This window comes from Pleuronectes platessa, chromosome 4, assembly GCF_947347685.1.
Source record: "Pleuronectes platessa chromosome 4, fPlePla1.1, whole genome shotgun sequence".
NCBI classification, from domain to species: Eukaryota; Metazoa; Chordata; class Actinopteri; order Pleuronectiformes; family Pleuronectidae; genus Pleuronectes; species Pleuronectes platessa.
Window position 1 is genome coordinate 30,315,672 of NC_070629.1, and position 16,845 is coordinate 30,332,516.

A 16,845-nucleotide genomic window follows, 5' to 3' on the forward strand; every position below is an offset into this window, starting at 1 on the left:
AGGAGGAGGAGAAGGAGCAGGAAGAGGAGGTGCAGCACTAGAAGGAGGAAGAGCAGGAGGGGGACGTGCAGGAGCAGGAGGAAGAGGAGGAGGAGAAGGAGGAGGAGAAGGAGCAGGAGGAGGAGAAGCAGGAGGAGGAGGAGAAGGAGCAGGAAGAGCAGGAGGGGGAAGTGCAGGAGCAGGAGGAAGAGGAGAAGGAGGAGGAGGAGGAGAAGGAGCAGGAGGAGGAGAAGCAGGAGGAGGAGGAGAAGGAGCAGGAAGAGGAGGTGCAGCACTAGAAGGAGGAGGAGCAGGAGGTTATGGCTCCAGGACGCAGAGGAGCGTCTCCGGGGCTGGAGCGTGTTACGGATGCTCTGCCGTGTCTCCAGTGGATCATGTGACAGCTCTAATGTCGGTGTGATTTACAAACCGCCGGACAAACCAGCATCATTACCGCCTCCGGTAAACGTGGCCACGGCCAGCCGCTCCCAAAGTGGGGCCTGGGGACCCTCAGGGGCCCCTCCCCGGCTCCCGGGGGGCCCCTCGGCCAAATGAGAGAGTTTTATTCGCCCATTATTTCCTTGAGGAGGAGTGAGAATGAGCGATCAGAGGATTGAGTCTCGTCTTCACACTTAAAGGAGCAGCTCACCAGGAGACACCAGAGAGCTCCAACCAGTCTCCACCAGAAACACACAACTGACCTCGGAGTCTTACTTTGTTAAAACACGTTCCAGCTTCCGTAACATCAGTTCAGCGTCTTTTATTTTGAAGTTAACTCTTAAGTCTCTTCTCTTCCTTTCACGGCTTTAAAGACTAAATGAAGTTAGAGATATAACCTGTAGTTGTCAGACTGGAGATTTTATTTTCTCATAAAACAGGAAACAGGAGAAGTTTCTCAGTCTAAAGGTCTTTGAACTCGAGATGTGATTGATTCATAGGTTTTTAATATCAGTATTTACAGTATTTACATAATGTCAGGAGAACAGCAGCAGTTTATCAAAGAACGTCTGTGCTGCTGAAAACCTCTTCACACACGACTCTGAAGAAACGGGGGGGGGGGGGGGGGGGGGGGATCAATCATCAGTTAGAGTGTAACACTCGTGTATTTCTGACATTTTACAGAACATCATCAACGATCGTCTCGGGGGTCAAACTTCTGCCCAGGCTGAGGAAACCGAGCCCACTGTCAATTACAGAGGCAGAAAATTAGAAGAAGACAGCAGCTTCCTGCAGGTTATTCATGATGTCCTCCGGCGGGTTCGTCCTCTGGGGACAAACGGTCCAGAGGAGCAACAAACACACTAACAAGGCGCCGCCGCTGTTTTCATGCTCACAATCAACTCCATCGACTACGTGACAGAGCAGCTAAATGCCAAACTGCTGCTGAAGAGCAAAGCTGCTGCTGCAGGAGGCCCTGCAGCTGTAATGATGCCCCCTACTGGCCCTACGGGGAACTGCACCGCAAAGACTAACAACAGACATCTTGTTTCTGTTCAGAAACTGAAATGAACGAGGACAAGACTTGGTTCAGGCTCTCAACTGTCTCTGTCATCTAGACCCCCCCCCCCCCCCCTTATCTCGATATATTGTGATTTCTATGGAGACGACATATCGTCCACTACGTAGAACTCACTGTATAGAACCCAATGTATAAAACCCAATGTATAGAGCTCACTACGTAGAACTCACTACGTAGAACTCATTACGTAGAACTCACTACATAGAACCCAATGTATAGAACCCAATATATAGAGCTCACTACGTAGAACTCACTGTATAGAACCCAATATATAGAGCTCACTACGTAGAACTCACTACGTAGAACCCAATGTATAGAGCTCACTACGTAGAACTCACTACGTAGAACTCACTACATAGAACCCAATGTATAGAACCCAATATATAGAGCTCACTACGTAGAACTCACTACGTAGAACCCAATGTATAGAGCTCACTACGTAGAACTCACTACGTAGAACTCACTACATAGAACCCAATGTATAGAACTCAACATATAGAGCTCACTACGTACAACTCACTACGTAGAACTCACTGTATATAACTCACTACATAGAACTCAATGTATATAACTTACTACTTAGAACTCAATGTATATAACTTACTACTTAGAACTCACTGTATATAACTCACTACTTAGAACTCACTGTATAGTGAATTCATCAGCGAAAGAAAAAAACACTTTTGGATAAACTTTCTCTGAAAAAACCTTGTGAGATGTTTCATGTGTTTTTAAACTCAGAGACGTTTTAACATGAAGCTGCTTTGTTCAGGTTCTTCACTGGATGAATCCGTGGGAGGAAAAGAATTCAGCTCCTGAAGGAATCCTGAGCAGGAGCAATAAGATAAAGAATAAAGAATAAAGCATTAAGAATTCAGAATTCAGAATTCAGAATTCAGAGGTAAGTTTCCACAATAAGAAGAAGAAGGAACTTCTTCTTCTTCTTCCGTCAACACCACAGACGTGACCACGAACTCGCTCAGTGAGATTCTGTCACTTTGTGAACGTTTCGGTTAAAGTTTGAAAAGTATTAAAAACATGTGAATTTGGGGTTTAGAGACTGCTTCCTGTTTTCTGAAAGAAAATAAAAGCTCAAATTTTATGACTTTTCTTCAAAACAAAAAAATGAACAAGTTCACACGTATCTTATTACTTTGGTTCAAGCCCATCTGCTAACATGGTGGAGGAGGGTTTATGACCTTAACTGCAGCCAGACACCAGGGGGCGATACAGATGTTTTGGCTTCTGTCATGTCCTCCCTCTTTATTTACACTGTGGTTTTGGCGATGAAGTTTAGTGTCACCGTCGTTCGGCTCCTTCCACCTTCGCCCTGATTCTTCTCCGTCGCTCCGTCATCGTCTTGATGAGGCCAAAATGCAAATGCTGGGTTTGATCTGAATGTGAATGAGGACGTTGTGTCTGTCTTACGTCCTCAGCCGAAGACGAATGGTGTTTATCGTCCTGCCTGGAACCAGCGCCGGCGTTTGGAGCAGGACGCCGTCTAATTAGCTTTTTTCCTAAAGGTTGTATTTCTTAGGATCCATCATTGCTGTCATTACATCAATTAATGCTGTTGACGGGTGGAGGAATTGTCCCCCTGGCCCCGCCCTCACACCGTGGCCCCCCCGTCCTTCACAGGCAGAAGAACCTCCTCTCCTCTCGTTGGCATTAAAGGCCTGTCATCCCAGCGTGGCGCGGGGCCCCCGGCCCCAGCCCAGCGGTGTCAATTAAATTTGATTGACTGAGTAAAAGAAGCACACAAATAAGCCAAAACAACAGACACAAAAATCTATACATGACTCCTCCACCCGCTCCACCCCTCCACCCCGGCTGTCAAATCAAGCGCTTGTCTCGTCTGTTTTCGTGGCGTGCGCCGTGGACGTCCGCCGCGAGACAACTGCTCCTGCGTGTGGTGTGTGTGTGTGTGTGTGTGTGTGTGTGTGTGGGCGTCAGCACCGGCCAAACACACAACACGACCCACCCGCCCACTCTAAACACCCCCCCCCCCCGACACCCTCTCCATCCACACAGAGCGAACCAATTAGCGACTCTGGAGCCTCGTCCGCACCGCAGAGCGGGGGGGCCCCTGGGTATCGACTCAAATAGTTGTCCAATAAATGAGGTCTAATTTATCAGTTTAACTCCCCCCCCCCCCCCCCCCCAAGGAAAAGAGTGGGAGGAGAAAGAGAGAAAGAGAGAAAACAAATAGCTTTTCTTTTTTGTTCCCTGAACCAGCGTCGTTTGAAAAGCTGATAAATCCCGTTCCTCACATTTCACGTCCTCGTCTCTCTTGGTGTTGTTTTGCTAATTGTCAGGCGGAGGGCTCATGTTTCATATTCGCGCCGATGATTGAGGGGCCCTATTACAACAGAGCCCATTAGGCTCCGTGGGGAAGAGCCGGCCCTGCGTGGGAAACATCAAAAGCCAATTTGCTTCCCGAGCTCCATAAATCCTGCTGCGTTAAGTGACTGTTTTTGATGCTGGAATAAATACGCGCTCCGTTTTGGATCGTCCATTAAATGACTAGAGAGCGCAATTCACACGCGGCATCCATCTTGATCAGCGGTGGTCAGAAGCAGCGTCCAGGGACGTGAGGACGGACCGGGTCGGACCAGCTCTCAGTCAAACACTCATTGTTCAAGAAGTTTGCAAAACTTGACGTTAAACTTCAGAATGAATCGATTTGTCTTCTTCAGGATTTACTTTGTATCTAAAGATGACGTGAACGTTCAGAATCAGAAAGACTCCTTTGATCTCAGGGGGAAACCGTGTCTTCATGTGAAGCTCAGGAGGAAAGTTTACATTTAACGTGAGCGACGATGTTCAAGACAAACAAAACTCTACTGTACTTCCTGTTTTCATCACATGACCATTCACGTTCACTGGTCATGTGATGTGAACAGGAAGTAGATTGTCTCCACTGCAGTTTGAGACAGAGGCTGAAAAGAGGAGCAGCAGCAAGTCTGAGGAAAGTGAAGCGTTTTCTGAACATGATGAATGTTACACTTATAATTGAATGTTTCATCTATTAAATCTATTAAAAAAAAGTCAATACATTTTTTCAATGTAAGAAAAAAGGGTTGAAAAAAAAGAAAGATGTATGATTCACATTTAGTTTTTCATGTTATTTTACATTCGATCACATTATATTAAATTCTGTTATTTTTCTATTCATATTTCAATGTTTTACGAAAATACTAAAAGGATATGTAAAATAAAATTTAGTTGAAAAGAAAAGTTGTTTTACATTTCAAATCTCAAAAACACAAAATTAGTTGCTTACTGGAGTTGAGATCTAAAATTTAAATAAAATAGTTTTTTGAAAATGAAATGAAAACAGTTCTATGTCTTTTTGGTCAATAAAACATTTCAAACTAAAGCTGATGAAAATATGACTCGACACCGGGTGAAGTCCAGACATCAGTTTATTTCAGTTTGTCTTTAGTTTAAATCACAGGACTGAAAATCAGTCGTCCGTCTCTTTACACACAGGTTAATAAAAAAAAAGTATTTTCCAACATTCACTGATATTTATTTTGTGGTGAGTAAACATCCTCCGACACGTGAATGTCCAGCTCCGCCTCCCTCGTCCTGATGTGACCTTTGACCTAAAGAAGCTGCTTCTCATCAACAGAATGACGACTGTTCCATGGAAGAGCTCAAACGATTCAACGTTTTCCTGCTTATGAAGAAGCTTGAACTTTTTTTCTTCTGTATTTTACCAACTTTCCCAGAAAGTTTCTGACAAAAAAACTAAGAGACGATGTTATGGTCAGATTTTAATCCACAGTTGGTTTTCAGCTAAAACTCAATTTAAAGAAAATTATTTGCTCACTTCTTAAAATTGACATTTGCTCGAAGGGGAAAAACGTGATATTTAAACCTGTTCAACTTCAGTTATTAGTAGTTTACCTTGTGATCCAGCAGAGGGCGCTCACACACACACCACTATCAGCTCGACCTATTGTGTGACAGTAGCGAGCAAGTGCATTCAAATTTATTTTAACAATTTACATGTTAATAAAACTTAGTTCAAACTGTTTTGTGTAAATATGAATAAATATAATTAGGTTGTGTTTATTTGACTTCTGAGGCTCCAGGAACTCGTCTGTAGAGAAATGTCACGTTTAAACGTCTGCGTCATACTTCAACTACACGTTTTTTTTTACCAGGAAGCAACTGGAAATTATGGAAACTTTCAAGACCCACAAAATAAAGTTTTCCTAAAATAACAATTTTATTTAATCATTAAAAACTTTTAGTGTTTTAAAGAAATGTAGTATTTTTAAAGAGATTGAGCTTTAGTGAAAATCATTGGAAGCAGATGTGAGGAACCTGAAGAGTCTGAAGCTTCAGATGATGAACGCAGTAATCTGTTACCTTCACGTCTAAAAGACACGTCACATATCCAACATCTACTTCATGAAATACTGCATAGATAATAAACACTGGAAGTAAAGAAACGTGTGGCATATGACATACAAAATATTAAATACTACTAGTTCATATACAGTGGTTTTAAAGGTATTTGTGCTGGTGCACGTTAACAGCGTGCATGATTATAACCACATTTAAAAAAAATTAACAGAACATAACTGTGCATCAACATAAATATTAATAATTCATAGGTTCATCATAAGTGTAACTCAGAGAAACTTTTAATCTGCAGAGGAAAAGATGAAAGTTTTGTTTTCGTCAGACGACTGAACTCTGGTAATGTGAAAAAAGCAAAATAAAGTGAGATATGGAGAAATTCCACAGACGCAGATTAATACTCAATGTTCATAAAAACACATCCGACTCAGTGACAGCTTCCATCTGTGTTTCACTTCTCACCTGTAAAAGCTGTTTGAGGTAAAGAACATGAGAAACTATAATAAAACCGAGTGTGATTGGTCATTGTCATCGATGACATCGTTGATGACATCACTGCAGCCACAGCTGAACTGATGTTTTAAGGTGTGGATGTTGAAGCTTCTCATGTCCGCTGCCTCGCAGGCGGTTTGCTCGTTGGTGATTGGCTCGGTGCTCTCGGCGCCGCCCCCCGGCCGGTTACACGTTGCTGGTCCTGCTCTTCACTCTGGCTCCTCCTCCGGCGCCGCTCTTACCCTCGGACTTCCTGCCGGGTGAGTTCTGAGAGGCAGCGCCCGGCTGACCACCACTGTTGTTGTTGTGATTTGTGTTTCCACTCAGCGTCTCCATGATGGAGCGGAACGCCCCAAACGGCCGCTTGCCCTCAGAGCCTCCTGTTGAAGTCCTCTCCTTCCCATGATGCACTTTGGTTGGCTCCGCCTCCTGACTGGAGCTCTTGTGGACCTGCTCGTCGAAGGTCACCCTCAGTTTGAGGTTCTGGGACGTCTTCCTGCGGGACGAGGGGGACTTCAGTGCACTCTTGGGGCTGGTGGCGACCTTCTGGCCGTTGGCGGCCTCCTGCAGGTCGGCAGAGGCGTCTGTTGTTTTGGCGTCTGTGGCCTCGGGGTCGCTGGAGGTGGGGGAGGGATTGTAACCAATGCTGTCCACTGACTTTGACCCGCTGAGTGAAAATGCCTGCTTCCTCTCAGTTGTGGAGGAGGAAGTGGAGGGGAGGGGCTTATTCATCGTCAAGTTAAGGTGATTCGACCCGGGCTCCTCCTCTGTGATTGGCAGGTGCGACGGCCTATCAGGGCGCATAGTGTTTGAGGGCGGGGCCCCTTGACTTTGACCTTCCTCTGGGGGATAACCATCCGAATCAGACTCACTGAGAGAGCGCTGCATGATCTGTTTGAGTCTCGCTAGTTTGAGCTCTCTCCTCTCCACCAGCCCTGTCCTGCTGGCCCCGGGGGCCCCGGGGGCCCCTGGGGCCCCTGGACCAGCGGGGCCCTCCCTGCTCAGGCCCCTTGCAGGAGGCAGCCTCTCCCTGGGACACAGCGTGTCCGGCGCCTCCTTCCCCAGCAGCTGGCGCAGCACAGCATCTTGACTGACTCCTCCCTGACGAACCGACCAATGACCGTCTGTCCCCTCTGCTGTCAACATCATCTCTGGCCACGCCTCCACTGGGGGCTGATGGGAGCTGGAGTCCAGAGGGAGGGACACATTATTGTTTTATATCTTTTAAGTGCATCTCATAATATTTTAAATAATTACTACAACACACTATTGCTCTTTCTGCCATCATTACATATAATGTGAATATTACTTAGAGTAGTACTGCTATGATTACTACTACCACTAATAATACTACAAATACTAATACTACTTATACGACCACCACAACCAAAACAAAGTCAGCATGCACTTTAAATCGATATCTGTTCTAAAATGTTTGTATTCAATTAAATAGATGTATTTTATTATTGATATATTTGTAAATAATACACAGTGGACATGTACTTCTTCCTTCCTGCAGCAACAGGTGTGTTTAAGAAGTTTCTGTTGTGCTGCTCACCTGAAAACTGCTGCCGCTGCTCATTTCTCATTTTTGATCAACACCTGCAGACGTCAAGTTGCTGTCCTCAGGGTGTGTGTGTGTGTGTGTGTGTGTGTGTGTGTGTGTGTGTTACCTGGGGGATCGGGAGGGCGTTCCTTCTGCCTTGCTGGGGTCCATCAGTCTCTGTAGTTGTTTCTGTAGAGTCATCCTCTCTGTTGCTTGTCTGTTGGACACAAACTAGAATCACCGCCCTGTGGTTGTTCGGTCAAACCAGAGTTCCAATCTACATTTTCCTTCCAGACTAACATGATGTCATTGTGACCTTTGACTAGTCAACTAAGAGTCTGAAGAGATGACCGGTGTTGTTAAGTGATTGTGTCTACCTCCTCCAGCCACAGGGTGTCGCCAGCGTGGAGACAAAGGAACTCAAACATGAACCAGTGGGTTCACACACTGTCACTTACTCATTGAGCTGCTTGGTGAGTTTAACGACCTGCGAGGCCAGCGACATGCACGTCTCCACCACCACCAGGTACCGAGCGCAGGTGGTGTGTCCCTGCCGCTCGGCACTCTGGGAAGGCCGCTCCCCCTGCTGGTTCTGGACCGTCACGTTGGAGCCGTACTCCACCAGAGTCTGGAAAAACACACACACACAGTTGTTTTAACTACAACAGATCATTAACACTCATTGTTTTGATTGTTGCGGCCGGGAGCCAACAGGAAGCAGACACAACTGATAACATCCTGCAACAGGAAGTGCCACCGACCAGCAATGAAACTAAACAAAAGACACTTGACCTCCACTGAAGGAACTCCAGAGTGAAACAGGTTGTGCAGAAGAGGAAACTATTCACCTGTATACAGGTGAGGTGTCCGTACTGAGCGGCCACGTGCACGGCCGTGTTTCCGTTCTGGTCGACTTCGTCCAATGAGATCGCCTGTTCCTGCATGAACTGAAGTAACCACAGCAACACCTTCTCCTGGAGAGACGGACGGAGACACACACGTTTTAACTCTTTAACAAAACAAGACAACCACACACACAGATTAGATTCATGCACGTGCTGCAACCCCCCCCGATACCACCTTAGAGTGAATGAATTCTGTGGGCAACACAGTAACCTCATCTTTATTGTTATATTTACATCAGACTTGTCACAGTGTGTGTGTGTGTGTTATCAGGTGTGTGTGTTACCTGTCCATAGCGAGCAGCATAGTGGATCAGACTGGGATGTTCTCTGGTGCAGCTCAGCTCAGCGATGGCCTCGGTTTCACTCACCATCCACCTCACACACTCCAAGTGACCGTTCTGCAACAGACACACACACACACACAGACACACACAGACACAGACAGTTGGAAATCTGTCACCCTATTAATCTGAGTGAACAGACAAGAGTGTTGGTGATAAGAGCCAATCAGGAGTCAGCACACAGCTGCCCAGCTTGTGTCTTGATAAAACACTTCCTGTCTGGCAGCCAATCAAGAGCCTGGTTTCCACTGCAGGGCAGGCACAAAATACCCCCCCCCCCCCTTCAGTAACGTTCACTTTTCTCAGGTTGTTTTTCTTTGACATCCTGTCGCTGTCTCAATCTGAAAAACAGTATGACCTCACAGACAAAATGCCAGCAGCCAATCACAGCTCAGCATTCCCACGTCAGGTGCAGAGTGGAGGAAACTGATACAGGAACAAAGACATTGTGAACAAGCTTCTTATCACTTCTGTGCATGTGTCTGTTCGTCTGCCAGAAGAGTCGAAAGTGACTTTTATCCAGTTTGAAGTCACATTTCCTTGATACACTTTTTACATCTTGGTGGTTTTTAACTGTAGATTTGAAGCAGATGAAGGATTTGAGTTGTCGGACGTCTGGATCTGAAGTTTTCAGATAAAGAAACTGAGCAGATCCGTTCAGAGACGTCCTGCGTCGGCCGAACCACTTCACAGAAACACTGAAGGAATCCTCACCATCCAGAGAAGACTACAACTCCCATCATCCCACACTGCTTCCTTACATCACCCTGACACACACACAGCAGATACACACCTTGACCCCCAGGCCTGCAGGGGTGAGCTGCTGGCTGTTGCGCTCGTTAAGTCCGTCCTCCCCCATCAGGGACGTGAGATGCTGAAGACAGTCAGCGTGACCCTGAGACGCTGAGATGTGCAGCAGGTTGTTTCCATCATCGTCTCTGATCAGCTCCAGGTTATCTGCTGCAAGGTGAGGCTGGAGGAGGAAGAGGGGGGAGGGGAAGAGGAGGACAAGGACGAGGAGGAAGAAGAAGAAGAGGAGGAGGGAGACGAGGAGCAGGAAGAAGGAGAGGGAGAAGGGGAGGATGACAGAGGAAGAGGAGGAGGGAGACGGAAAAAACAGGGAGGAGGTGGAAGAGCAAGTACAGGAAGGAATTGAGGAGTAGGGAAAGAAAGAAGAGGTAGGGGGGAGGAAGAAGAAGATGTGGAGCAATGAAAGATGGAGGATGAAGAAGAGAGAAGAAGAAGAGGAGCAGGTGCCAGGAGCATAGAATCGTGAAGAGAAGGGAGAGGTGGAACAAGTACATAAGGACGAGGAAGCAGAGAAGCAGGAGGAAAAGAAAGAGGAGGAGCAAGGAGAAGAATGTGGAGAAGATAGAGGAAAAGAAACAGGAGGTGGAGAGATGGAAGAGAAGGAGAGATTGAGAGGAGGAAGAGAAAAGCAGGACAAAGGGAAGAAAAGATGGAGGAGAAGGATAAAACATCAGATATAGTTTGTGCGTTGTCCCACCTCCATTGGTCAGAACCTCTCATCGTTAGCTCCGCCCCCTGATGATGTCACACTCACCAGCAGTGAGATCTGTCCATCTCTGACGATGTTCATGATGTTCTGGTTCTTCTTCGTCTCCTCGTCCAGCTCCGCTCCTCCTCCTCCGAACCCCCTCAGCCCACCAGCCCCTCCTGCACCTCCTCCTGCTCCAGGGGCCCTGGGCTTGGAGCCGTCCTGCCTGCCCCCGCTGCACCCTGGCAGGGGGAACATAAGAGCCGGACCTCCTGGAGGCTCCACACCCGGCCTCTGGGTCTGGGAGTCTGGGTAGACCCGCGCTGACAGCAGCTTGTCTGGAAGACAACATCCACTATCACAGAGGCTTCATCCACAAAGAAAGAACTTAGGAGCAGAGGAAGGAGAGGACGGAAATTTGTTCTACCTGTATCAGAAAAAGAGGAGATGGAGGAGGAGCAGCTGAGGAGTCCGGAGGAGAGCAGCTCTGGCTGGTAACCTCCTCCGGTCTGGGAGCGGTGCAGGTGGTGGAGATCTGGATCCATGGACTTGGACTTCCTCAGGTCCGACCACTTCACCGGAGACAGAACACAGTACTGCACAGAACACAAGGAGGCTTCAGACAGAGCCACATCATTCAACCTGATCTGATCTGAGTCATTAGTACCTGAGTCTGCGAGCTGCTGCTTCCCAGGCTCAGAGGCTCGTTGTGGGATAAGGTGGAGCTCTTCAGTCCTCCTCCCCGGGGCCTCTCCAGCGTGCCCCCCCCCAGGTTGCTCCCCGTCACTGAGCGCTTGTCGTGGGGGACGCGAGGCAGCGTGGACATCTGCTGACTGGATTTGATGTAAGGCACGTCCAGGATCTCGTCCATGTCCAGATCGTAGTGCTCCAGCTCCCCGAACAGAGCCTGAGGGTTGTTCCCTCCAACGACGCCGGCGCCGGCCAGGCCCTTCCCCTTCCCCCCCGGCCCGTCGGAGGAGCTGGAGGCATGAGTCGGCTTGTCGGAGCTAGGCTCATCTTTACTGGCCTCCCCTGGCTCCCCCAGACCCAGGTCCTGACCCGGGGCTTTCCCATCAGAGTCTGAGTCTGTCGTCTCAGGCTGGTGTTTGAGGGGAGAGACTCTCTTCACCGGCCGGAACTTACTATGGACCTCGGCAAGCCCCGTGGGTTTGATTCCCCCGCCACTGTGGGAGGAAACCCCACGACTCCAGTTGATGGCTGGAGCTGCACGAGGAAAAGAGATGGAAAGAGATTGAGTAACTTAGTGAAGTAGAAATTGTGAATTAAAACTAGAGGAGGACATGAGACTCTGCTGCTGAGGTCTGATATCACTTCCTGATGGTAGAGGTACCTGGTCTCTCGTCGGCCTGACCATCACTCCTCCTGGACAGCTCTGGGATGCTCTTCAGAGACGTCACAGAAAACTGGAGGACGACAGGGAAACACAACAAGCACAGAATGTAAACAGGAAGTAGAGTGTCTACTCTTATTAATAAATCATTCTTAATAACTCGACCAACAGGATTTCTCTTCTCAGAGCGACGAAGAGGTGGAACTGTTTCTGACAGGAAGTGTTAGCTGTATATTCACCGCTGGTGGTCGAGTCATGTGACTGATAAGAACCAATCAGGAAGAGAACGTCTGCATCATCAGATGATCTGAATTTCCCACGGGATTAATAAAGTATCTATCTATCTAAATAAAGTCTCAGTTTCTGTTTAGACTATAACACAAACGCAGAGTTACACTATAGTGTAGTGTTGTGGATGTAGCCTGATCTGTCAGCAGGGCCCACACACTCACAGACGACATGTGGGCTTCAGCCTCAGACACTGTTAATATATCGGACATTCATAAAGACAGGTGTTGGTTCATCTTCACGTGAAACTGACCACAGAGTCTTCAGAGAAGTCGATCTCGTCCAGGTCCAGGTATTCAGGAGCCTCCATCTTCACAGCACATCATCAGCCTCACAACCCGCTGGAGAAACACACACACCCTGTTAGAACATCGTTCTGTGAACACACAACAGACATGTGACTTCAGAAACACACACACACACACACACACACACACACACACACACACACACACACACACACACACACACACACACACACACACACACACACACACACACACACACACACACACACACACACACACACACACACCTCAAATAACCTTTTAGCTGAAGTTGCACAGATTCTAGAGATATGACTCATTTAATTATCTCCAGGAAATAACATTAGTAGTGCAGACTTCAGAGAGTCCGTGTCAGTAAGTGATCATCAGGATCAAACTGGTTCTCTGTTCACCTTCCTCTGAGCGACGGGACAAACTGCTGCAGCGACAGTGAAGAGGAAACGACAGATTTCAATGGAACAGAGAGTAAAACGTGTTGTTTGGTGTAAATCTGATCCGAGCGGAGTAATACTTCAGCTTTAAACTGTTTACAGCTCAAACTGTCAACTGCACCAAGTGGCTGAGCTGCTGTGATCACAGGCAACCAACAGCAGGATAATCAGGACTGATCAGAGACCAGCGTGACTCGCACCGCGCACACACGGATTTAGAGACGCAGCACGCAGCCTGAGGTGACACCGGAGCCAGAAGTGAAGTCTGGACAAAAACACTGAGCACGAGGGCGTGAGGTTCTGTTCAGGTGAAGAGAAGAACCAGTGTGATGACACAGAACAAGACCTTTAACACATGATCAAATCATAAACAACAAATCAACCAACAATAAATCTGGATCTGACCTGGAGCTCAGGTCTGAAAACGGCTTTAGATAGAGAGGATGTCCCTGCTGGATAATGGTATGATGATTGTTTGGCTTTATAGGTTTGAGTTCGTGCGGATTTCAACCCTCTTATTAAAACATATTAAATATATTTTCCATATGTCTTTAAATGAGCACGTTCTTATGGTTTAAGGCTCCGTGAGGTTGAGAGAAGCAGCGACTGAGCTTTAACAGAGGAGCTGTTTTCAGAGTGTGTGGGAGCAACCACACAACTGAACCCGTCAAAATAAAAGCCTCTGATTGCAGCTTTGAGGAACTCTGCAGCCCAACGTCCTTGATAACAACAGGTCTGAAACCTCCAAAATAAGACTGAGTTCAAACAGGAGGAGGATGTTTGTTCTGTCCCTGAACAGCTGACGAGTGAAAACACGTCCAGGCAAATCAAAAACACACGATTTCCCCCAGAATGGATCAGTTTCCACACCAGTCACCAGACTCACACCAGTCACCAGACTCACACCAGACTCACACCAGTCACCAGACTCACACCAGTCACCAGACTCACACCAGTCACCAGACTCACACCAGTCACCAGACTCACACCAGTCACCAGACTCACACCAGTAACCAGACTCACACCAGTCACCAGACTCACACCAGTCACCAGACTCACACCAGTCACCAGACTCACACCAGTCACCAGACTCACACCAGACTCACACCAGTAACCAGACTCACACCAGTCACCAAACTCACACCAGACTCACACCAGTAACCAGACTCACACCAGTAACCAGACTCACACCAGTCACCAAACTCACACCAGTCACCAAACTCACACCAGACTCACACCAGTAACCAGACTCACACCAGTCACCAGACTCACACCAGTCACCAGACTCACACCAGTCACCAAACTCACACCAGTCACCAAACTCACACCAGTCACCAGACTCACACCAGTCACCAAACTCACACCAGTCACCAGACTCACACCAGTAACCAGACTCACACCAGACTCACACCAGTAACCAGACTCACACCAGTAACCAGACTCACACCAGTCACCAGACTCACACCAGTCACCAAACCCACACCAGACTCACACCAGTCACCAGACTCACACCAGTCACCAAACCCACACCAGACTCACACCAGTCACCAAACTCACACCAGTAACCAGACTCACACCAGTCACCAGACTCACACCAGTCACCAGACTCACACCAGTCACCAAACCCACACCAGACTCACACCAGTAACCAGACTCACACCAGTCACCAGACTCACACCAGTCACCAAACTCACACCAGTCACCAGACTCACACCAGTCACCAAACTCACACCAGTCACCAGACTCACACCAGTAACCAGACTCACACCAGACTCACACCAGTAACCAGACTCACACCAGTAACCAGACTCACACCAGTCACCAGACTCACACCAGTCACCAAACCCACACCAGACTCACACCAGTCACCAGACTCACACCAGTCACCAAACCCACACCAGACTCACACCAGTCACCAAACTCACACCAGTAACCAGACTCACACCAGTCACCAGACTCACACCAGTCACCAGACTCACACCAGTCACCAAACCCACACCAGACTCACACCAGTAACCAGACTCACACCAGTCACCAGACTCACACCAGTCACCAAACTCACACCAGTCACCAGACTCACACCAGTAACCAGACTCACACCAGACTCACACCAGTAACCAGACTCACACCAGTAACCAGACTCACACCAGTAACCAGACTCACACCAGTCACCAGACTCACACCAGTCACCAAACCCACACCAGACTCACACCAGTCACCAGACTCACACCAGTCACCAAACCCACACCAGACTCACACCAGTCACCAAACTCACACCAGTAACCAGACTCACACCAGTCACCAGACTCACACCAGTCACCAACAGTAGAATCCTCTCCAGCTTCTCAATGCATCTGACTATCTTTCCTGTATTGTACATCATATGAATGGAAGTTAAAACTGAAACATGGTTATTAATCTAATAAAAACCTGTGTTATCAGCTGTTGTCTTGAAGCTAACTAGGTGCTAGTGACCAGGTTGGTTCGCTGCTAGTTGTCTGGTCACTAGCACGTTGGTCACGTGGTACCAGGTGAAAGTGAACTCTCTAATCTTCTCATCCCTGAGCAGCAGGAGGCTAATTAGCTTAGCAGCTAGCTCCGGAGCAGCTAGCGCTACCGTTAGCCGGGGATACAGCAGCAGCAGCCCCGGGAGGAAACGGCTCGTTCCCGGTTCCAATGTGACTGAACGGAGCCCTACCTGGTGGAAGTGACGGCAGCCTCGCACACGGAGCGTGTCCCGGGGAGAGGCGCTCAGCAGCCGCCCGCGGAGCCTCGGGTCCGGCGGAGTTTCTGTCGATGAAGAGCACAAAGACATATGGAGCACAGACAGGAGCACAGACACGACCTCTCACTCCCAGCTCACTTCTGAAGACCGTGGACCACTCAGAATACATCACACGAACTGATACTGATACACTTTAGAGAATCTTCTTCCTCCTGCTCATTGTTATTCATTCTACTGATTTAAACTTCTACAAACAATCACAGATTAATTCATGTAAAATAATTCAATTCATTTTCAAAAAGTAGAATTAACTAAATTATGAACTTGACATTCACATTGGATATTTTTTATTAAATATTTTATTTAGACTCAACAGTTATCTTTGCATTTTTGTCTACAGTTTTTCAATTTATCCATATTGAACTACTTTAGTTTTATGTAGGGTAAAAGCTGCCTGAGTCACAAATCCTGTCTCCTTTTTTCTTCTTGCTGCTAAGTCATCGTTGTAATAGACGATCTTTGAAGAGAGCAGCAGCTCACAGAGGAAGTGAAACCGTTAGTTTGGATTTAGAATAAAACTACAGACTTAGAATAAAACTACAGACCTTAGAGTAAAACTACAGACCTTAGAATAAAACTACAGACCTTAGAATATAACTACAGACTTAGAATATAATGACAGACTTAGAAAACTCAAGACCTTAGAATGTAACTATAGACCTTAGAATAAAACTACAGACCTTCGAATAAAACTACAGACCTTAGAATAAAACTACAGACCTTAGAATATAATGACAGACTTAGAAAACTCAAGACCTTAGAATACAATTACAGACCTTAGAATATAACTACAGACCTTCGAATAAAACTACAGACCTTAGACTATAACTACAGACTTAGAATAAAACTATACTTAGAATAAATCTACAGAGCCCAGCATAAAACTACAGACCTAACAATAAAACTACAGACCTTAGAATGAAACTACAGACTGAGAATAAGTGTCTATAGTATAATAATAAAATGTACTCTATTGTGAAATGGGCTTCTGCACGATCGTGCACAAACCACCAAACTACAACTGTGTGACTTCAAATCTTTTACAAGTG

The 16,845-nt window shown here is 47.1% G+C and overlaps 1 protein-coding gene across 1 annotated transcript; it reads right to left on the minus strand.

Moving 5' to 3' along the window:
* Positions 1-4,905: 4,905 nt before the first annotated feature.
* Positions 4,906-15,827, minus strand: sncaip (synuclein, alpha interacting protein). The gene is made up of 12 exons (XM_053419972.1): positions 15,710-15,827; positions 12,547-12,634; positions 12,006-12,078; positions 11,322-11,878; positions 11,082-11,250; positions 10,721-10,992; positions 9,950-10,129; positions 9,100-9,213; positions 8,759-8,884; positions 8,369-8,538; positions 8,038-8,127; positions 4,906-7,547 (listed from the first exon to the last, which is right to left on the minus strand). Exons 2-12 carry the CDS (start codon positions 12,601-12,603, stop codon positions 6,551-6,553), a joined length of 2,805 nt encoding a protein of 934 aa, XP_053275947.1. The 5' UTR covers positions 12,604-12,634; positions 15,710-15,827; the 3' UTR covers positions 4,906-6,550.
* Between the last annotated feature and the right edge of the window lie 1,018 nt (positions 15,828-16,845).

What these genes read in the sequence shown, in the direction of transcription:
- sncaip (XM_053419972.1), bottom strand. Translation starts at nt 12,603, where the DNA reads ATGGAGGCTCCTGAATACCTGGACCTGGACGAGATCGACTTCTCTGAA. An exon ending in GCAGCAGCTCGCAGACTCAG is followed by an intron (nt 11,251 to 11,321) that starts GTACTAATGACT and finishes TGTTCTGTGCAG; the next exon opens with TACTGTGTTCTGTCTCCGGT. An exon ending in ATGGACAGATCTCACTGCTG is followed by an intron (nt 10,130 to 10,720) that starts GTGAGTGTGACA and finishes TTCCTCCTCCAG; the next exon opens with CCTCACCTTGCAGCAGATAA.